We start from the raw sequence: 23,759 nt of genomic DNA, 5'->3' as shown, positions 1-23,759 counted from the left end.
TGTGTGTTTCAGACAGATAGAATGCAAGGCCATCTCTGCTTTGTTTGAGAAAGAAAAGACAACACACACACACACACACACACACACACACACACACACACACACACACACACACACACACACACACACACACACACACACACACACACACACACACACACACACAGAGAGAGAGCAAACAAAAGACACATACAGTACGTACAAATTGAGTCAGAGATTTTAAATGCTGACAATAAAAATTACTGCCTTAAAGGGACACTGTGCAGGAAATGGTCAAAAAAGGTACTGCAACTATGCTGCTCATTGAAACTGGGCTGCCTATTGCCAAATTTGATCTTTACATGAAAGTTTACTAAGTAATAAAGAAATATTTCTAGTATGGTCCAAGTAGAGTCATTTTTGCAGCTAAAAATGCCTTAAAAAATAAAATAAAATAAAAAATGGCGGACCATGGAGAAGACCCCCCTTTTCATGTATGAAAAGTGCCATTTTTCCAGTCATAATGAATACTTAGAATGTGATGCTGGTGGTAAGTATTCATGAAGAAGGTAACATTAGTGAATGGGCTGCATGAATTCTGGAAATAAACAACTAAAAATCTCACAGTGTCCCTTTAAAGTTTTTTTTTTGTTTTGTTTTAAATGTCGTACACCGTGACACTGTGAGCCCTTACAAACTCTGATCTGAGTCTGCTGATGCCACTGAGGCACTTTGTCCAACACCTGATGTCAATGCTGCCACTGAGGCACTTTGTCCAACACCTGCGTCAATGGGGGGTGAACTGCTGAACCAATTCATTTGTACAAGAAAAAGTACCATTGTGACCATTTCTTAGACCATAACTGCAGAATTGCAAGCAATTTATGTGTTGTGCCTTTAAACATCAGATTTTGGTATGCTTTTTTTCCTTATTTTTAATTAATATTTTTTAAACAATCCTTGCACCTTTCTGAAACTACACTTTATAGTTTGTATAGAGCTTGAAAGACACGTCACTTCCCCCGATTTCATGGGACCTCAACAGCGTTTTAGCCGAAAATTGTAGCATGTAATCCAATGGCGGTATTAAAATGATATTTCGATCCCCTTTGAGTTGTGCCAAGAGCTTCACATATGTTGTTTCTGATATTTTTGTTTAATTTTTCGTACGAACCTCCAAACTTTTTAGAAAGCTGTGTTTCTTCACATTTTTCATGCAGACGGCTTCGGAACAAAACATTGATAGGCCTACTTCTGCACGAAGAATCTTTATCTAGCTTCTTTAACAGCATATTTGTAGCCCAGCGCATATAATGACTGAGATCAGAAGATATTTACTCGCTACCATGTTGTTAGATGGTCTTAGGTCCTGTGAAATGCGGAACTAAGGGGCAGGACTTTCAAGCTCTATTGGACTATCACTGCTTTCTAAACATATTCAACAAACCTTTTTTCAACACTAGTGTGATTATACTACGATACTGCCATGCAAAACAAGAATGCAGTAACTCAAAATGGTCGAAATTTGTTTTATATCGGAAATGGGCTTTAAACTACCTCATTTGTCTTGTGTCAAAAAATGGTGGTCCAACACCGTCCCGTTTTAGAGAAAAATCATTTTGAAAGTGCAAAAATGACCAAAAAAAAGTTACTGCGGTGTTGGATTAAAGGTTACGTCGTGCAAAACAAAAACGCAGTAAGTCGGTGAGTTACTGCTGCACTTTCCAATGGGAATGGTTTGGGAGTAGACAGTAATACTAGCCAAGAACGCAGTAACTCCATTTTGTGGCAGTAATACCAGCCAAGAACGCAGTAACTCTGTTTTTTGTGGCAAAAAGACACATAAATGTTGTTTTTTTCCGGGGTTTTTTGTGTACATTTAATTTCTATCCTAAAAAGGCATTACCAGGAATAGAAGTGTCACCACCACTTTACCGACAACACAGTTGTCACGCCATATAGGAAACTTTGAAGCCTTTTTTCTCAGTTTGCAGTTTTCAGAGTTACTGCGTTCTTGTTTTGTAGGGCAGTATACAAGTCCAACTACAGGCTGGGACTTCTGATGAACCAGTGACTGATCTCCTGAGGGCCACACTTGGCTCATGTCTGCCCTCTTGTGGCTAAACCAGCTAACTGGCAAACATGGCCAGTCATGACACACCCCTATACTATAGGTCTTTAACAGAAATTGTCTAAGCTATGAGATAGGCGTCTCTCATTGGCTCCCATTATAGCCCCGTTGGCGAACGCAACCAAGTAATAGATGAATGGGAGCCTATTGGGCTAAATGGCTCAGCAGGGATTTGTGACGGTTCTGTTCTCTGGTTTGTAAAGATGTGTGCACATTCTGTACCTTATCATGAACGTTGTATTAGAAGTGAAGTTAAAGGTTCCTGACATGGCTTTGTTCTCCCAAAGACGTGTTAGTTTTGTCCTGCAACACGCTAGCATTCGGCTAATACCTGCTGGCTGAGGAATCTTTGCGACTATTCACGACCAGAGCTGACGAGAGACGTACTCTGACTGATCCTAGCAGAGACATCTACGGTCACACACCTCAAAACCCCCCACCGCCGTCCAACATGTTAATTGAAGGTGCCCAAATTCGTAAGGATGAGCGCAGTCATTTCCTTTACCCCATGTACACATGCCGCTTTTCCACCACCTTAAATGCAATAAATAACAGGTGTCCGCAACAATCCTAACATAACTTTAAACACATCGACATCTGAAGTCAGACTTAAAACTACAAAACAAATGGCGTAGTGCCGTAAAGTCGATTGTCACGTGTTATGTCATTGCTATAGTTGAAATAAGGGTCATTTTCACGAATGTAACACTTGACAAGATGCAAACGTGTCGGCAAATGCTTTCACTTACTCATATCTATCGAACGCGACTCCATTGTTTCCAGGGAAAAAATCACACGGGCAGATAGTTCTATGAGAAGGGTACAGCCCCATTGGCACCCATTCATTATTTACTTGGCTGTGATAACATAGCTGCAGTGCCACTCCTGGCCACACCAGCTAGTTGTGGTTCTTGTACAAGATTCCATTTTCTTTGTCTTTAACCAGCAGGGGGGGGGGACCTTAACCTTTACCCTCATCACTTACAGCAGGGGGGGGACCTCTTTACCCTCATCACTTACAGCAGGGGTGGGGGAGAGCAGGGGGGGGGGGACCTATGTCTCCAGGGCCGTTTGCGTTTTATCCGACCCCCGATATGATTTTAATGTTATGCAGCTTCACATGAAATATGACATATTTTGTAAAGGAATATTACAAATTCCATTTGCAATACAATTAAGTTATTTTCAGGGTTCCTAGATAAGGTGGGGACTGTTTTAAAGGTAGCTGCCTTCAATAGGCCTAAAGGGGGAAATCCTGGTGGCTGTCTTCAATTGGGAGGGAAAGTGGAAAACAGCGATCCTAGCGGTTACGTTCCAAACACCAGGGCGATCCTATTGAAACTCCCATAGACGAGTTTTTTAAAAAATCCCACAAAGATATGACTAGGAACTATAACACCAGGCACATTTTTCAGCGTACACAATAGGATGAACTACTACCTGTGAAAATCTTAAGTCATTTTTTGCCCTTTTAAGAAAAATAGAAATTGTGCCAATCTGGTCGGAAACGGACTACAGCTCCCAGCATGCTGTGCTTCGCGCCTCGTTGACAACACAGAGAAACAAATGAACGCGAACGAACGCAAGTTCTTCGCATATCTTCACATTCTTGTAATCCTATGAGTTCCACATTGTCTTCTTATTAAACATATATACACGCGATCATTTTGGTATGGTTTTAAATTCTCTAGTAGATATGATGGCTTCTGTGGTGACAAGTAACCACCTCTCTGGCTCATGTTTGGCTATGCTAATTTGGCTATGCTAATTACATGGAGTAAACAAGCCACACATGCCAGTCAGTGTAGTTCTGTATTAGCTTTTTAAAGAATATTAAAATCAGCTCAGATCAGTGAAAAACCGAACATTTTACCACCTGGTTCGATAAAACGGGCCAACATGCCCATAATATGACTGCCACTACTTCTACTTCGTCGTCAGGGCCGAGATGTAATTTTTCAAAGAAAAAAAACATTCATTTGTTGCAGGGGGTTGGAACGTTGCCAGCAGGGGGCGATGAGATTACTTTCCCTCCCAATGCTCACACTACCCTGGTGTTGTCAGTGCTTGAGATTTTTTTTCTTCTTCTTCAGCCGTTTCCGAGATCCTGGTCATTGTAATGGGGGCAGCTCTTTGTTTACATTTCAAAAAAAACATTTTTATTTATTCCCAAAAACATCCAAAAGGTTATAAAACATCAGCAGACAACTAGCAAACAGCAGTACCTTTAGGGAAAATATTTGGAGTTGGCCTATGTTTCATTTTTTAAAAATGTAAACAAACGCTGCCCCCATTAGAATTGCTCATATCTCGGAAAGGGCTGAGCCGAAAAATGTGACATCACCAGGTACTGACAAGTCAAGGGTAGCGTGAGCAATACAACTGCATGTTGAAATTGACCAAACTGTCCCTTTATGGTCGTTCATGATGGCGTTTTTTCAACCAAGCAGCAAATTTGCTAGGCAGCGAGCATGCTCCCTGTTTCCGCGTGAAGCATCCTGGTTAGAATTTCCGTTCACGACGCAGTTTAAGGGAGTGACCTCTGCGCGGCAGTCGTGTCACATGGCGTTAAACCATCGCGGGAACAAAAGTTTTGTCAAGCAGCCACGCAGTACCACAAGAGCAACTGCTGGGCAGAAGACCTCCTCCATGCCGTCGGTAATCTGCTGTGATTGGCATTCATCAATCTGACGTGAATTGCAGGTGTAGCCCACATGCTTGTGAGGCAGCTCACTCGCTGCTCCAAGTCGGAAGCAGCGTTTTTTTATGCCAAGCATTCAACTCCACCTTTATTAGACTAAGCTGATCTCGTGTTCAGATCTCGTGTTGATCAACTCTACCTTTACTAGACTAAGCAGATCTCGTGTAACTCCACCTTTATTAGACTGAGCAGATCTCGTGTTGATCATTTTCCTGCTTGGTTGCGACCGTGCCTATTAGGATACGGAGGAGAGTTCTTCTGTTGGCTTTGGTCGTTTTTACATTTCAATGTTGGTGGATGTGCTTCAAGTTTCACTCATCAAACTCACAAAACATGTTTCCAGAGTCTTTAATAATAATAATGGTTAAAAAAATGCACACTTAAAATGAAAAATGTGACAGCGACTTGTGTTTTGTTCTTTTACAGTTTTTCTTTCTTTTTTTAGTCAAAACTTCACAGTGATAAAAAAACAAACAAACAAACAAAAAAACGTCTAGGTCAGCTAAGTACAAACTTAAGTACAAACTTAAGTGAGTTGTCAAGGTTAGTTAAAAAGTACAAATGGTTCTTTAGTGATACCTCTTTTTTGATTGACAGGGCTGGGAAGGGAGGGGGAGGGGCATTGGAGGAGCGCGGGCCAGAGCAGGGCCGGGCCGGGGCCAGAGGTGTGCCGTGTTCGTTAAGCACCAATCAGAGGTCACCAGTCTGCAAAGAAGCACCAACGGAAGGGAACTATCAGAGATGCTTTTAATAGCCTTAGCCATGGCCATTTTTGTAGTTCAATAGCCACACCTTATAATGGGTTTCAATGGGAGAAAAGACTACACACTAGGCCTATAGCCAAGGCCAATTTTTGTAGGGGTTCACTTGGGGCTTGGCAAAAAAAGTGAGGATTTCTTTTTAAAAATAAAAAGGTTTGCACACTCCTTTGGATTTTTTTTTCTCTTTTAAGTTATTTTTTCTCTTGTTCATATTCATTCAAAAGGCATGGTGATGTTTCGACTTTGCAGTCATGCCCTTAAATTAAGAAAAAGACAAAAAGAAATTAAAGAATAAAAACTCCAAAGGAGTGTACGAGCCGTTCATTTTTTTATTATTGTTTCATTTTTTTATTTTTTTATTGAAGGTATTCCACGTTGAACCTCTCTGAGGAACCTTCAAGACAACCCTCAGTGGTTCTCTCATGAACCAATTTGTCACTTTTGATATAAACTACACGTTAGGCTGCCTGAAGTGGCCATTTTTGTAGTTCAATAGTATTGTTTCATGAGGTTACTTACTACACACTGACCATTATCCAAACTCACGTGCAAGATCCCCCCCCAGACCATTGTTGTTAGGCAAGCAGGCAGGCAGGCAGGCAGGCAGGCAGGCAGGCACCAAAATCCGCTGATTAGGAGGGTGCGTTTCTCAACAGCGCTGTTTGCCACCCAGTTACTGGGTTACCTAGTAGGGGAAATTACATTGCAACCCAGATACTGGGTTACCTAGTAGGGGAAATTACATTGCAACCCAGATACTGGGTTACCTAGTAGGGGAAATTACACTGCAACCAGGTAATGTCAAATAAAGTCAATCAATCAATGTGCTAAATTAGACTGAGCTTGGCACCTCAGTAGCGGCCATTTTCGTAGTTCAATAGCATCATCTTATAATGGGTTCCAATGGGAAGAAAGACTACTAACTTGGTTAGCAACAACACTGTTGAGACAAGCATCCTTAGGTTAAGTTCACACCAAAGCTGTTTTTTAAGGCCATGCTTACGCTCTGCCCTTAAATACACACGTTCCCACAGCCCCCCGCACAGTTAAAAGTATACATCTCCGCTCTTTTTTTCCAAGCCATTGCCAAATCATCTAGTCACCAGAATACAAGACGAAAACGCCCAAAACTGAAACGTAAAAATCAGGAGTGGGGAACCTATGGCCCGAGGGACCCTTGAGGACGTTTCATCCAGCCCCCGATATTGTTTTAATGTTATGCAGCTTCACATGAAATATGACATGGTTTGTAAAGGAATCAGAAATGACATTTGCAATACAAGTTAGGTTGTATTTCAGGAGACCTAGAGAAGGTGGAGCCTGTTGTAAAGGTGGCTGAATGTAGGTCTAAAGTGCAGCAGGAGATCCTGGTTTGTGTAAATAGTACGGCCCTTGGAGTACGGCCCTTGGAGTACGGACCTTGGTGTACGACCCTTGGAGTACGGCCCTTGGAGTACGGCCCTTGGTGTACGACCCTTGGTGTACGACCCTTGGAGGAGGTTTTACGGCCCTCGGATGAATTTGAAGTTGCCCCTCCAATGAAAAAGGTTCCTCAGCCCTGATGGAACATGGAACCAGAAGGTAGGCCTAGTATTCCATGTGGGCCTTGAAATCATTTTCTAAAAACTAAATAATATAATGTTAGTATGTGTGTTGCTGTTGACTATTTATTTGTTTACATTGCTTATCAGGTCAGAGGTGAACTGAACTTTTGAACAAGTGCACCCCAAAGTTGGAATAGCTTGGGGAGGTGTGCCTTGCTCCCCAAAATTGGAATAGGTTGGGGAGGTGTGCCTTGCTCCCCATTTTTTACTTTTCGATAAAAAAAGAAGTTGGAAAAGGAATAGGTTGGGAAAACTCGCTATAGACAAAATTGTCCAACAATGCTTATTCTGGGTTTGTTTTCAGGACACCAGTCGCTTATTTCACAAAGGTCTGGCAACGCATGGTGGCTATACTACCAAGCTGGAATAAAGGGCCATACACACACGTCACTGCTAGTTACTCGCTCAGCGAATGAACCATAGAGGTAGAAAATAACACTAGAGAGGACATGGCAATTCACGACAGCACTGGGAAGTGGCACATGGCGCCTCCCATTGTCTGTAGGTAGTGTAGGCACCTTCAGTCAATTCAAGTCAATGGAGAACACGCCCACCTCTGTCAAAAAAGGGACTAAAACTGTGTGAATATGAAGTAACCCATTAATCAAAGACCAGATTTGAAATGTCAGGATAAATATCTACTTAAATCATATGAGTCGATAAAATACATCTAAAAATCGAATTATATTAATTCTGCACATATTTAGCAACACACTTCAACTATTTTCCTTGTAGAGTGTGTTGATGGACATTTTCACATTATTAAGCCATTTTTTGACAGAGGTGAGCCTCCTTGTCCATTCATTTCCATTTATCAGACCTACCTACAGATAATGGCCGCCACAGATTGCCGTCAGAAGGGGGGCGGGGTCACCTCTAGTGTTATTTTCTACCTCTATGGAATTGTCTCAATAGAATGTCAATGTGTTCCAGCGAGACTAGCAGGCGAGTAGGCGAGTACTGTACAAGCGATCCGATATGGGCGGATCCCGAGTTGAAAATATTTTATCTTCGAGCGAGGCGAGTAAGCGAGTAACCAATTGGAAGGCAGAGTTCAGTACTTCTCGCCTGTTCATTGGCAGTTAAAGCCGCGGGAACTTTCAGCGAACGTTCCATGAAAGAGAGGCGAGTAGGCGAGCAAGCGAGAAGCTAGTAAATAGCAGCGATGTGTGTGTACGGCCCTTAAGACCTGGGGCCTCATTTATCAAGCGTTCTTAGGCACAGATCTGTGCGTAAAGCGTGCCTGCGATCATTCCTGAGCAAAGTGTGGGATTTATGAACATGTACTTGAACGTAAAAATGTGCCTAAATCTACGCACACCTCAGACCATGCGTGCGAGTGGAAGAAACATGAAATTGCAAATAATATTGACCCTGCAAGGTAGGGCTTACAGTTTGCTTTGAATGGCAATTGAGTATGACAGTGTGCTATTTTACAGTGCTTTCGTCCATGTGTCTCCTTCTTTTACTTAGTTTGATACACTGTCCTCCTCCTGTCGAAAGCACCTACACTTCTGCCGCAGAAATGTTTCCCCCCACAAATGGGCGTAACAAACACACATGGAAAACGCCACGCCTTTAATGAGTATACCATATATGGTTAATTGAAGGCGTTTCGGGATGCAAATTACCCCCGAATGCGCGCATGCACAGTGATTTGGAAGGTGTGGGACTTATCATGGAGAGGTGTGCGTAGGAGCAGCCAAAGCACGTTTGATAAATCCCGATTTTTCTGTACTTGCGACCATTCTATATTTCACTCGTAGGACACAATTTAGAATGCTTTCTACGAACTGATGATAAATGAGGCCCCTGGAGAGGGGCCTCATGTACTAAGAAGTGCGTGGATTCCTACCAAGACAGTGCGGACGCGAAAATCTTGAAAGTTACTTACGGACAAAAAAATCCGGATGTATCAATAAGTGCGTAACAAGGTTTTGCCGTGAAATCTTGCGCACATGCACGAGCACACGCGGGCCCAAGTCTCCGCCTTGCCTCCTACCTTAAATATTCTATATGAATATTCTAATTAGTATGAACAGAACCATTAGTGTGCATTCATTGGTTGAAAGAATGGGAAAGGGAACGTGGGAAGGGGAACGCGGGAAACATGATGCGAGAAAGCGCTGTTTCGGAGGTAGCCAATTTAAAAGGAAAAAGGCTGCGCATAATAGCCTAACAGAATTACTTTGGCGTGTATAAAATCAGGTATTGGTAATACTTAATGGCTGCAGAAAAAAAACTATCATGTTATACTGCTGGTTTCACCCCAATTGATATTTACGAGGCATTACATCAAAACACATTGCGATGAGGCAGTCGCCAAGGCTGCCGAGAAATAAACGTGTATGTCGGGTATAAATATGAAAGATGACGCAAGCACACATAGGCCTACGCCACATGTATGAATAACCTGGCTGCAGCCAATAGGCCTACTCAGTTAGACATTCACCTGTTAATTGATGGACTGAAAAAAGAGAAAGACATGCACTGCGGTGAGGATGGAGGAATTGAAACGTTGAGATACTGAAATATACATGCCGTCATTTCGCTGAAATATTGACATGTATATAAATGGGTAGGGCTCCTTAAAACTTAAACTTAACTGAGGTAAAACACCCAGGAGAGTAATATACTTCCCACTTATTTATTTGTCCAAAAATAGAGATGGACCAAGAGCAAATACACATTTTAATCGTTGTTGTGCATTACATTGATGGAAAGGATATATTAATTGCATTTGCACCAAATTAAAGGCGACAGATGACGTACTGCAAAAGATTTACATCGCAACAATTTAATTCTAATCGTCATGACTCATTCTGAACACACGGTGGAGCTGTTAAACCCCACATGGGAACGTTTGCTATTTTACTGAAAATATTATAAAAGAATACTTTGTGCATTTGTTCATGGGATCTATTTAATTACTTGAATAAGCCTACTAACATGATTGTAGGCCTATGTACATTATAATGTAATGCAATATAATATCATGTGAATAGTAATCACATATGCAGTATCAACATGATACTTTCGTTTGGATTTTTTTATACTGTATAACAAACTAAGCCTTTCGAAAATTGATGTATATTTAAGGGAATTATGGCCATCTGAAGAGTATGGATCACCAAAAACTCACTGGGCTATTATGGCCGCCATGCGCAGCCGTTCGACTTCCATTGACAGAAACGCGGATGACGCATCTAGTCTTCCTATACACGTCTGCATCTAGTCTTCCTATACACGTCTGCATCTAGTCTTCATATACACGTCTGCATCTAGTCTTCATATACACGTCTGCATCTAGTCTTCATATACATGTCTGTGAGCCAAATCCCTCCAGGAGTGAACCAGGTGCAGTTCAGAGGTAAATCGTCTAATAGAGGAGCCTAGACCAGTGGTTCCCAACCTTTTTCTTAAGGGACCCATGTTCTTACTATTGTAAGCTTTGGTGACCCAACCACGCGAGCGCCCGCACGAGACGGAGTCACAAGATGCCCTCTGTTTCCTGCGAAAACTAATTTTAGTTATTTTATTCCTCAATTCGTCTTTGGTCAAATATAGAATACATGTTTAATGTAGCACTTACAATTTGTTGCTTCTATGCATGTATTAGTTAAATGCTTTTTCTTTAATTCAACATGGGCTATATATATTTAAAATGAAACCCCTTAAAATCAAAAGGGCTCCGCGACCCCCTGTGGATCTTTGGCGACCCATAAGGTGGGTCCCGACCCATAGGTTGGGAACCACTGGCCTAGAGGACTAGGGGTCCTCATTTTCTTAAAGGGGCACAATGTAGGATGACGTCGTTTGCATGGTGCCCGTGCGTGGCATGCCTATATCAAAAAAATCTACAGTCATGAAAAACAAGCTGTTTAAATAAACTCTCTGTGAGAATGAGAATGTTTTTCATCATGGAATGGCAGCAGCTGATACAAATATGAATATGGCCGACAGGAGCGTCTGATGTGCCCACCAAGGATGTCAAAAGGAAACATTGACGAATACAAGATTTTAGTCACAGTTAATGTTTTCTCTTAATTTAAATATGAGATCATTTCTTTATAACCTATACACAAATTATCAAGAAAGGTTGATAAGCCCTGCTATAAGCAACTTACACCATGACAATTTATAGATTGAGAAAAAACACATTACAATTTATAGGTTTGGATTAAAACCACATTACAATTTGGATTAAAACCACATTACAATTTGGATGCCTGCTGTTGATAGAGGTGCAGCGTATACAGTTAAGTCGCAAAATCACTTTTTACTGGTTTGCAACTTGACTTAAAGCAAAGGGACACTGTGCAGGAAATATTTTCTAATATGGTCCAAGTAGTCATTTTTGCAGCTAAAAATGGCTATTTTGGGAAATTCAAAATGGCGGACCATCGAGAAGATCCCCCTTATTATGCATGAAAAGTGCAATTTTTCCAGTCATAATGAATACTTAGAATTTGATGCTGGTGGTAAGTATTCATGAAAATGGTAACATTAGTGAATGGGCAGCATGAATTCTGGAAATAGACAACTAAAAATCTTGCAGTGTCCCTTAACATTTTATTACAGTATTGGAGATGACTGTTCAGACATCCTTTCATCTCTGTGAATTCTTGCCATTCAAATACGAGAGCGTTCTCTTTTAACCCTATTAACAGATTTTTGCACCGCAACGTAACGCCCAATACGAAAAATGTCTATTTCCCAAAATGGGTCATTCTGCAGCAGAGCTCTTCATACAAGTAGCTCTTTAAAATACCTTTACTCGAAAACATTTAAAATAATACTTTTACTCGAACATTTGGACCCAAGCACTTAGCTCAATTACACTAGAACCTTGCAACTGTTTACATTTCTAACAACGTTTATTTATTCCCAAAAACCCACTTCTGCAGAATGCCACCCCTCAACCTATAACCAGAGGTGGTAGAACGCGACTTAACCCATTGATGCCTAAAGCACCTGCAAAAAAGGCTGCTGAATGCCTAAGGCCTTTAAGAAAATGTACCCTCAACCTATAAAAATGAAATACATCAGTCTCTGAAGCACATAAAAACACACCACAAGTTGGATTTAAATGCTAAGGCCCTCATCTTGCAGTATTAGAATGTGTTCGTTCGACTCCAACATAAAGATTTGTAATTAAATTGTCTGAAGTGTGATGAGTCTGAATGTTGAGTCACGCAGTTCCAGGCGCCAGGGCCAATGTTGCGCAACGCAACATCCAGCATCAATGGGTTAAATTGAACACAAGTCACTTACTCACTCACTAGAATTGTAGAACTGAAATTTTGTAATGTTTAGGCCTTGTTTTAGGCATTAAAATGAGACAATAGGAATAACGAAAAAGAGAATTCATTGAACGAGAGGGTGTGTCCAAACTTTTTGCCTATAACGTTCAACGTTTTTCATTTGTAACTTGAAATGGTGCATCTTATAAGCTGGAAAATGCTATTTGTATTTAACAATATTCCAAATCCCCCTCCCCCCAACAGAGCAGGCAAAACGCGACCGGTCTATTCATTTTTTTCTTTTGGTAAGAGTTTAATTCTTTTTAACAATGAGAAATGTAAAAAATAGCAAGGACTTTTACAGTACATTATCAAAAACGCTTTCGGGCCATTTTTATACAGAAGAAAAACGAGAAAAACTGAGTGAGTCACTGAATGCCATGTAGAGAAACAGAAAACAAAATTTAAAAACAGAAACACCGCGTCGAGTTTAGACTGGCTACAGAATTCAGGTAAAAAATATTTCTTGACAATGACGCCATTTTTGCAGTCTTTTCTCCCATTGAAACACATTATAAAGCACGGCTATTGAACTACAAAAATGGCCACCATCAACTCTTTTTGCAGCTAAATAGCCATACTTTAAAAGGAGTAAAGACTTCACAATGCCTTCCCTTGTAACAATTGCGCAAAAACACTAACCCCAGCAAGAGGCCGCAAAGAAGCCAGGTCTAAAATAAACCAGAATGTTTTGCAAACAATGACTCATTTTGCGCTCCATCGAAGAAACAAAACAAAAACCTCCGGCTCAGCAAGTTTTCCATAATCAATAACAAAATATTAAAATAAACGAAACCCCAAAACTCCATTTGCTGCCTCAGTTCAGTTCAGTGTGAGTAAGTCATGTGTCCATGTTCTAGTGTGTGTGTGGCGGGCCGGATGCGGCCCACGGGTAACACAGATGTGGCCCAGATGTAACCTGACGGCCCGGTCGTAATCTTCGCATGTATGTAATAGTTCTGTATAAACCTTAAAAAATAACGTTTACATTTTATTTCTGCTGTCCCCTAAATTCCACGATTCACGGAAGGAAACGAAAAGAAAAACAAAAATACAATTTGGCCGTAATTCAAGAAAATTAAAACTGTTAACACTAGCGACAAAAATAAGGAGAAACAAACGAATCGAGGCAGACTCATAATCGTTTCTGTTTTGCTATGCTGCTTTTTTAACTTTTTCTGCCTTCTTGTAACTTGTAAAAACCGCAAGAACACGCCCCAGATATCCCCTAGCGCCGTCCAACATACCAACATGCCCATGCAGAGGAAACAAAGAAAATAACAAAAACAACCCAGCTGTCTGCAGATCACCAATTTCAAAAACAAAAAAACAAAAAACCCACACAAATTTCAAAACAAACACCAAGAGCTGGTACAAAATTTAAGCAATCGTCAATTTGTCTACCTGAAGGAAGAGGCCATTTTTGTAGTCCAATAGCCACATCTTATAATGGGTTGCAATAGGAGCAAAAGACTACAACTAGGAGCACTGAGCGCAAACCTCCTCCAAGGCCATGGGGTCGGACCAACAGCAAAAATCTAATCAGGTAGTCATTCGTAGTCTTTTCTCTCATTGAAACCCATTATACGACGTGGCTGTTGAACTACAAAAATGGCCTCTTCAGGTAGCCTTAGATGTACACGGATGTGGGGAGTTGGTGCGGTGCGGAGCGGGGGTGGGGCGTCTGTTGTGAGGTTGGCGGGCAGGCGCTTGCTTTTCTCACACGAGTTTTAGTCGTACGAAGCTGAGGAGGAGAATCAAGCACACACACACGACAGAAAACGTGAGACACGAAGAAATCAATGCAAACTCCAGAAGACAGACACACAGATCCCAGCCCCTCGAACACCACACAGAAATAAATACAAATATTAGTAATGTCTAGAATGTTTGGGCTCTATTTTGGGGGCTTATGGAATGCAGAGGAGATGAGAGAAGAAGAGGAGAGGAGAGAAGAGAGAGAAGGGGAGAGGAGAGGAGAGGAGAGAGACGAAGAGGAGAGAGAAGAAGAGGAGAGAGAAGAAGAGGAGAGAGAAGAAGGAGAGAGAGAAGAAGGAGAGAGAGAAGAAGGAGAGAGAGAAGAAGGAGAGAGAGAAGAAGGAGAGAGAGAAGAGGAGAGAGAGGAGAGGAGAGAGAGAAGAGGAGAGAGAGGAGAGGAGAGAGAAGAAAGGATAGGGATTTGGAGTGAGTGAGACATGAGCTGAAGTTAACACACAGGACTTCTTAAAAACAGTTTACTCCTGGACAGAGCCAGCGGTTGGGTCAGTGTTGTCACTCAAACCAGTCAACTGACCAGAATACTTTTTCTTTGGGAAATTGAGTTAAAGGAGTTTATGAGTTTAAGTGTTAACAGCTAAAGATTGAAAGACTATTCAATCAATTGCATTAACATTTAGCAGACGCGTTTATCCAAAGCAATTTAGACATTTTCAGACACATTGTTGGTTCCTGGTTGGTAAAAAGTCCAGCATATACTTTAAAGGAAAAGTCCAACATTTTTTTGATTTTTAGACATTTCAGAAAATTACTCATATGTAGTTAAGCCCTGGTAAAATGGAACCAAACAAAACGTCAACAAGTGTACTAATCTATGCAAAACGGCAATTTAATCTCGTCAAGAGTCACTCGTGGTGCTTAATACTAATAGTTCTACTTCTAGTGAACAAATCTAAGTATTTAATACAGATAAGGAAATTATATGCAAATTCATGTTTAATACTTGGAAACACTGAAAATGTGAAAATCAAAAAGTGTGGACTGCTCCTTTAAGTTGATGAGTGTGTTAAGAAATCCCCATGCATGGCAACAAAGCAGACAGACGGTAGTTGTAGTGGATTGTGGGTAGGGAGAGAAGGGGGCGTGGTTTGGATAGGGGATGCATGGCTTAATCATAGTTACCATAGCGATCGTAGTTGTCCCGGTACGAGCCGCCCGATCGGTCGCCATAGCCGCCAGACTGGTCCCTGGAGAATCAAAAGTCATATTTGTAGTCTTTTGTCCCATTGAAAAACATTAGAAAACATGGCTGATGAACTACAAAAAAGGCCTCTTCATTACACACGAGTATGGTTCCAGTGTTCTATCACACTGGCATCTGCAATCATTTCAGGACAGTTTGACTTTTACATTTTATTATTGAAAAGTGTGCTCAGACATCCTGTCATCCATTTGTGAAAATTTGCCATTCAACTAAGTTGGGTGTTGCGAGTTGAGTGGTTACCTGTCGCGTCCGTATCCTCCTCCTCCGCCTCCTCTGCTGGAGTAGCCGCCTCCTCCTCCTCCTCCTCCTCCGCTGCGGTATCCACCACCACCGCCTCCTCTCCTGTCGCCATAGCTACGGTCGCCACCGCCGCCCCGGTAACCGCGATCGCCGCCGCCACCGTAGCCGCGGTCACCACCGCCGCCGTATCCGCCACCTGGGACAGAGGGACGCCATGTTTGTTGTTCAGTAGCCGTGTCTTAGGGTTAGGGCTGGGTAAAATAATCAATTTAATAGATAATCGATCGATTCACAGGGCACAAAATCGATTGTTTGGTTCTTTCTTTTTGTTTAATTTGGGTCAATGGAAAATACCCAGTAGGTATTAGTCAATTAGGCCTAGGCCTGCTTATCACAAATTAGCAATCTGTTAACACTGTCAAGCCACAGCCCTTTGACATTTTTATATAAAAATAGTCAACAGCATCTTTTGGGGCAAATCCTTGGCACCAAGAAGGGAACGGATTGAATCGATTTGGAATGAATCGAATCGTGATGAATCGATTCAAAGCCCTAAGAATCAAAATCGAATCGATACAGGAATATGGCTGCGATACCCTGCCCTACTTAGGACGAGTTTCAATGGGACTTGTTTTGTAGTCCACTGATCACATATGGTGCGTTCCAGACCCAATCCAGACTGGTAGGAGATGGCACTTCCACCTGCACAGTTCAGCTCCCCGTTCCCAGCAGGTGAAGTGGGAGTTCTACTACAACCATGGCAACTGCCGTGGGGAGGACAGACTATGGCCAGACATTTTGATACAAGCCAAAAGAGGCACAATGGCTATTATTCTGTCACATGTATGTTGACACAATACCTCAAACTGTAACATGAAAATGTCTCCAGTACGAGTTGTTCCAGACAAGTCACTAACTCAACATTAAGTTTCACTTGTTTATCAATGTTTTGTATGACTGCTAAATGGGCGCAAACTATAACATGAAAATGTTGAGTTAGTGACTTGTCTGGAACAACTCGTACAGGAGACATTAAGTTTCACTTGTTTATCGATGTTTGGGGTGGGAGTAGAAGCGGGACATCCCCCCACTTTGCTAGTAGGAGGTTCCACTTTGACTGGCAAGGCGGGATAAGTGCGATCTCCTAGCATGGATTGGCTCTGGAATGCACCGTTATAATGGACTTCAAGTGGAGAAAAGACTACACTCAGCTGCCTGAAGACAGAGGCCATTATTGTAGTCCAATAGCCGTGTTTTATGATGGATTTTAATGGGAGAGGACTACAAATGGCTAGCTGAAGGACTTTTTGGGCGTTTGTCCCCCATACAATTCAATTTCCCCTGTGGGGATTAATAAAGACACTCCCTCACACTCTCACACTCTCTCACACTCTCTCACACTCTACAAAACGAGGCTCTTTGAAAACGGCATGCTTCTGAGGGGTCAAACTGTAATATTTGTAGCCATTTTGCCTATTTGGAAGACCTCCTTACAGTGCATTTCTAATGGGGCAGCAGCACATTAGGGCGGCCATATTGGAAGACCTCCTTACAGTGCATTTAGACCAGGTATGACCTACGCGACCCAGGTAGCTGAAGTAGTTTCGCCATGAATTCTCTGCATTCGCTCTGGATGTGACATTGACTCCTTTGATTTGCAGACCTGCAAACTCGTCAAAGAAAAAAAGGTGACAGTGTAGAGCGGGGGTTCTATTTCTATTCACGTGAATGACCTAGTTGGCCGGGAAACAGGTGACTGTCACCAAAAGGTGACGAGTTTGCAGGTATGAACGACTCTGTCTTGACGGTATGGGACATTAGGGTTAGGGATGCACGATACACACATTTTTTCACTTCCGATCCGATCCAGATATCTAAATTTGGATATCTGCCGATACCGATACTACTCCGATCCTATACCAAAACCACATTTATGGTTTCAACATGAGGTAGGCCCAAGTAGACTATTCGGTCAGAAAAGGAAGTCAGAAGAAGGGGAAACCAATTAATAAGTAAAAAGTAACAGGTAAAAAAGTAACACTCATCCTGAAAACTAAAATGCAAGTGAAATTAACATTACACCTGGCTCAATGTCAGTATTAGGAAAATTCCGATCCGATCTCTGAATTATGTTGATATCTGAACCCGATACCCTGATACCGATATCGCAAATGAGGAAATGACATTAGAATTGTGCTTTTGCAAGATATTGAATTGATTGCGTGGTCGGTGAAGGTCACAAGCAGGCAAGTGAGCAAGTGAAGGACGGAAGTGAGCATATTGGCATGCACCCAGTGCCTTTCTAACGGGGCAGCAGCACATCGGGGCTTCTCTGATAAAGATTTTTTTTTTTGGACTGGTGAAGGGGAACTGTTCATTTGGCACGGCTCTTAACATTGGTCATCACGACACCCTAGTTCAGGGTTTCCATAACGCCTGTGAAACACAACAGGCAATGGGCCGCAATCAAGTTAAGCATTAAACCGGGTTTGGTGATAGACGTGACAGCTATTGACTACTATACCGTTTTCAGATTTTTTTTTTAATGCCGTTCATGTTTTCCACCCAACTGGAAGTCTCAAAACATAGAAAGTCACACCAACACTGCCTTTTTTCGATTTTGTCACTGCTTAAATTGTTGCAGGAGTTAGCATTTTGTAGTCTCCTCTCCCATTGTAACGCATTAGAAGACACGGCCACTAAACTACAAAAATGGCCTCCTCGGGTTGCCTAGAGTAGCCTTTTACCACTTAATTTATTTAAAAATCATCTCAAATGTAGTTAACAAAAACAAGCTGAAAGTAGATTTTTTCTAGACATGTGCCTATTTTCAACTTGGTTTTGTCATGTCATATGTATTCATCAACAAGAACATCTTTTTGGGGAAAAAGTTATGTAGTGAATTTCGCGTGTGTGTGTGTGTGTGTGTGTGTGTGTGTGTGTGTGTGTGTGTGTGTGTGTGTGTGTGTGTGTGTGTGTAAACCTGTAGAACGACAAAAACACAGCAACCCCACGACAACACTGCATGCAATGGAGGTGCATATTAAGCATCAGGGCAAGGCAGGAGGCATGACTATTAGACAAAACCACACTCACACAAAATGGCCGCCGCTCAAAATGGACACAGGGGGGCTGGCTCGGACTCAGGCCAGAGAAGATCAAATTCGTAATCATAAATTCTTGGGAATATAAGCAACTAAAGGGAGGGGCCATGTTTAGCCTAGAAAACTAACAATTTGTCTATCTACAATTGTAACACTTATAAATGGATGTATAAAAGCATTAAAAAGACTAAGCACATAATTAACTAATGAAGAAAAAAAAAACCTTGATTAGTAAGCTTTATTAATGCTTTACACAAAATATCTACAAATATGTTACAAGACTTAAATTGAGGAATTAATTAATTTGCTTTAAAAAAGGCAAATATTTGAATAATTAATATAGTATTAACATTTCCCACTTATTTCTTCATGTTTGTTAATCATTAGTTAATCATCTACCAAGTCTTTATAATGCTTTTTATCCATCCATTATAAGAGCGTTACAGCTCTAGTTTACAGGGGGGGGTGGTTGTAACCAGTTGGGGAACTTTTCAGAAGCCGGCAGCCATTTTGTGGTCATCGTTACCATGGAGCTGGAAAGTTCCAAATTAATACTAGAGGGATGTAGAGGCCACCACAAGACGAGGGGTACACCAAGAAGCTGGAGCAGGAGTAAAGCAGGTTAAGTTAAGAGGTAAAGTCATCTAACAGAAGAGCCCTCGTGTACTTAACAAAAGCTCTTCCATTAGATGACTTCCCTCTTAGGTACCACCTGGTTTCCTCCTGCACCAGCGCCTAAGCATACTCCCAGCAGTATACACCACACAAGGACTAAAATGCTCGTTAACAAGTGACAAGTTTGTTAGTTTTTTCCCCAGGTAGAATTAATCCAATAATGGGCTGCATCTACATCTGGAATTTTCTCCAGTTTCGAGTCATAGAGGGTCAAGTCTTACTAGCCAAGTTCAATAAGCTCATTTCCAAAAATGGGACAGTATCACTTTGACACCTCGCCTTGAGGTTTTTATCTTAAAGGTAAAAAAAAACCTCAATCATTTAACTGAAGGAGAGGTGTAAAATAAGCTCATTTTCAAAAATGGGGCAGTATCACTAAGTCGATAAGTATCTCTTACTCAACATCACTGTAAATGAGGGTCAGGCCCTCAATGATTTCTCGAGTTTCAATAAATCAAATCACTTAAGTCTTACTAGTTAGGTTTTGTTTCCAGGGCTCTGAACTATCCTTCTCGTCACCAGTCAAACTGGCCAGTAGGTGCTGATCTTACTGCTAAAGTGGTCAGCAAGCCGCTCTTTAACACAAACGCACAGTGTTCATTTAGAGCCATGTTAGCTTCCTAAAGGCTTCAAAAGGTGGAGAAGACGCGCTCACACTATCGCCTAAATAGGCTACTTAACAATTCTTAACTGGCTGCTGAATCCCACAAAAACTTGAATGAATAAATGAAGCGAAGGACGGCACTCTTCAGATTTCTTCTTTGTTTATTCGCCCACGATGCGATTCGTGGACGAATAAACAAAGAAGAAATCTGAAGAGTGCCGTCCCTCGCTACATTTATTGCTTCCTAAAGACGCCTTAATGACTCAAAACAGGAGATTTTTTTTAAAGTCTCTTGCAACATGCAGGTTCTGCCCAATATTGGATAAATTCTACAAAGACAAAAATGTCCACTTGTTTTGTTAACCGTTAGTTTTTTTTTTCCACTCCGAAGTTTCCAGCTCTATGGTTTGTCATCAACTACAGAGTATCCCAAAAACAAAATATGTACACACACACTTGAAATGTTGGCCATTAATATTGCTAGATTTTCCATGAAAAGGTTGTCTAATAATAATGTCAGGCTGAGACTATGGGGGAAATAATATTCGAAATATCGACTTCAATTAAACACCATCTCAGTAGCTGATTTGGCAATTGGGTGGGGGGGGATATCTCACTGAGGGCGACCCCCCCCACCCTTCAAACATTTACTTTTAACAAGGAATAGGGAGTGGGACCAAGCAACGTCCACACTAGTACCCATTTGTAGCAAAGGGGAGTAAAGCAAAAGTTGCCAGGCCGAGACTCGAACCCGTATCCTTCTGGAGTAGTAGACTGGGGCTCTGACCGCAGGCACCAAAGAGTCGGGCTCGTTGGCACGGCAGCCAGAGCACCCATCCATCCACAACCCTCATATTGACGGGTCACTCCATCACACCATTGGTTACAATGATGTTCAAAGTGTGTACATATTTGCGTTTGGTTACAGCTGTAGTTTAGCCACGCCCCTTACCTCCTCTAGGCCCGCCTCCTCGACCCCCACCTCCGCGCCCTCCGCGGAATCCTCCACCTCCTCCGTAGCCTCCTCCTCCGCCCCCACGGTATCCTCCGCCGCCTCCTCCGCCCGAGCGACCGCTCCCCGGCTTGCCGGCCTCGTCCACGCGAATCGTCCTTCCGTCTACGGACTGCGGGGAGGAGACAGCGACAGAGAGAGAGGGGGGAGAAAGAGAATTAGTTTCAAAATTATGCCGATCGTCAGAGAGACATTTAGTTTCTTTTGGGAAGAACAAAGAGGCCCAACTCAATATCCAACCTCAAGCGATTTCCATCAGCATCAAACTTAATCATGATTGAGGGAGAAGTAGGTGTACTTTTGACTTAACTTTGGGTTTCAAATTTTCACAATATGCAAAGACAAAGAGGGAGCTGCATGCAAGTCTTAGAACATGATCAGAGAGTGCCCAAATTAATGTAAAATTAGCATTACATTTTAAATATCATGATATTAATTGTAGCTGGGAGCAGACTACACTCCGTTCAATTGATTACTTTAATGGTGCTGGCCCAAATGCAAACCTCAACAAAAGATGGATGTGTCTTTGCACCAAGTGTCTTATTTGAACACAAACAGGAGTTGATACAAGGTGGGCCCCTATATTGCTTAATTTGAAATACAGTAATATTGTAATGAAAAGGGAGTGCATTGAAAAGACAAGTCACAAGAAACCGGTCATGCATTACAGTTTGAGTAACTTGCCAAACAATGGATGGATATTTCACAAGCCTGTGTCGTCTCATCGTTACCTTGCCATTCATTCCCTCGAGCGCATCCTTGGCGTCATCCGGGTTCTCGAACGTGACGAAACCGAAGCCTCGCGATTTTTGAGTTTCCCGGTTCCTCGCAACGTGAACTGAGAAGGAAGGGGGAAGAGGGAGAAACGTAAATGCAAGCATGGATGGAGTAAGCTAGCTAGGGGTGGGGATGGCGTTTCCAACGAATCGCCTCACCAAAGCACCGATAAAATCCCAAAATAATTGTTTTTCCACCAACAAAAGACAAAGCTGCTTACCGTTTGAGATCACGCCATATTTGGAGAAGGCTTCTTCAAGCGATTGCTCCGTCGTGTCGAAAGACAGTCCTCCAACGAAAAGCTTCCCCTCGTCAGACATGGCTGTGAATGGCTCACAAAACTGCGAACAAAACGCGAAAACGTGAATAAAACCCACATCAATCACTATTGCTCACAGAAATAAGCTCGCACAACAATCCGTAAATCGACTAAACCGAGGGGAAATCTGTAAATAAGTCCCATTTAGCTGGTCAAACAAAAAACTAGGCCAACAATGGGACCCGCGGTCGCATTGTTTGACCTACTTAAAATGGATCCAGACTTCTACTCACGCCGGTGGATGCAAAATCTCTCAAAAAAATACAGATGTCCCGATTACCTAACGCTATCTAGGATGTTTTCGCCGAAAACTGTAACAAACACGCCAGTTATTACGCCCTCTTTTGTTGGGTATTGAGAACGTGTGGGTCAATTTTAGCGGCATCACCGTGTGTAGCGTGCGCCATTTTTGCCTAGCTAGCCAGCTAACACGCGAACACTTCCATTGAGAAACAAGGGACTAGCATGAAACTTAGCAGGATGCGATAACCCGGCTAATGAGATAATAGTTTCCTTTTGGTAAAGCTTCAAACACATATTTGCAATCGGCGTATCCTCGACGGGGCTGAAGGCATTGTGCAAAATTCAGCGAGAAACAGTAAAACAAAGTTAAGACTTACCTCGGTTATTGAATGGAAGAGGGGGGAGAGTCTCCACAAGCAGGTCCACACGGAACCAGCGCAAACGGAGAATGAGCGAGTTACGTTGGCGTGAGCTGAAAAAGAACCCCGGGAGGCAGGGTTGCCAGATGAGGCTGATAATTTTCAGCCAAAAAAATGCTCAAACCCTGCCTAGAAGCACTAAATCCCGCCCAATTCTATTGATTTCTATGGCAAAAAGTGGGTGGGTGTTTCTGCTAAATGCCATTTTTAACCACACACGGCCATCCTAAGCAGCCCAATTGGGCGGGAAATAGCCCAATCTGGCAACACTGCTGGGAGGAGCCGTAATGAATGATCTTTTTCGCGACGGAGCAACAATGCGCTTATCTGGGCGCCACGCTTGCGCGCTGTGAAAACACTTCTTCATTCTCAGACAGATAATGTTATTGCCCTTGCAGAAAATTGTTCTGTGTCATTTGTGCGGTGCGTCTGATACATTTACAAAAAAGCACAGTAGACAAACACAGTATTTATTTATTTTCTTAAAGTAAAGAGATTAATTCCAACCAGAATGCCCTGTGATTGCGTTAGTTTGCATATGGGCTGCGCAGGATTTCCGCGAAATGTGGGATCTCAAACAGGCCTGTGGGATGGAGAGGGGAGGGTCTTCACTGTGGAAATGCAAATTCATTTCTTGCCTCATCCTTCGGGACTTGTAGGCTACAGTGTTTTTGAAGATATACAGGTCATGAATGAAACTAAATAAAATAGGCTACAGAGGATAGTTGAAATAGGCTGAGGATATCTTTTGTCAAATTGTATAGTCGATCTGATGTGTTTCTCAGAAGACTTCAGTAAGAAATCTGCAGATCTTCAACTTGTCTTGTATCCAGGGCACTCAATTGTTGTGTTTTTTCATCACCAGCCAAAATGGCTCGATGTTCATCTTCATTAGACAAACACACAC

The 23,759-nt window shown here is 42.1% G+C and overlaps 1 protein-coding gene across 2 annotated transcripts; it reads right to left on the bottom strand.

Moving 5' to 3' along the window:
* Positions 1-14,106: 14,106 nt before the first annotated feature.
* On the bottom strand, positions 14,107-22,929 carry cirbpa (cold inducible RNA binding protein a). Of its 2 annotated transcripts, none has more exons than XM_063219807.1 (7): positions 22,811-22,929; positions 22,092-22,212; positions 21,826-21,932; positions 21,065-21,206; positions 15,700-15,895; positions 15,378-15,442; positions 14,107-14,223 (listed from the first exon to the last, which is right to left on the bottom strand). In XM_063219807.1, exons 2-7 carry the CDS (start codon positions 22,189-22,191, stop codon positions 14,210-14,212), a joined length of 624 nt encoding a protein of 207 aa, XP_063075877.1. In that variant the 5' UTR covers positions 22,192-22,212; positions 22,811-22,929; the 3' UTR covers positions 14,107-14,209. The 2 variants fall into 2 exon arrangements, with proteins under 2 accessions (XP_063075877.1, XP_063075878.1); XM_063219808.1 differs by having other exon boundaries at positions 21,092-21,206.
* Positions 22,930-23,759: the final 830 nt, after the last annotated feature.

Source organism: Engraulis encrasicolus, chromosome 16, assembly GCF_034702125.1.
Source record: "Engraulis encrasicolus isolate BLACKSEA-1 chromosome 16, IST_EnEncr_1.0, whole genome shotgun sequence".
Lineage (NCBI taxonomy): Eukaryota > Metazoa > Chordata > Actinopteri > Clupeiformes > Engraulidae > Engraulis > Engraulis encrasicolus.
The sequence above is the reverse complement of the archived record's forward strand: the minus strand, read 5'-3'. Positions and strand labels throughout refer to the sequence as shown.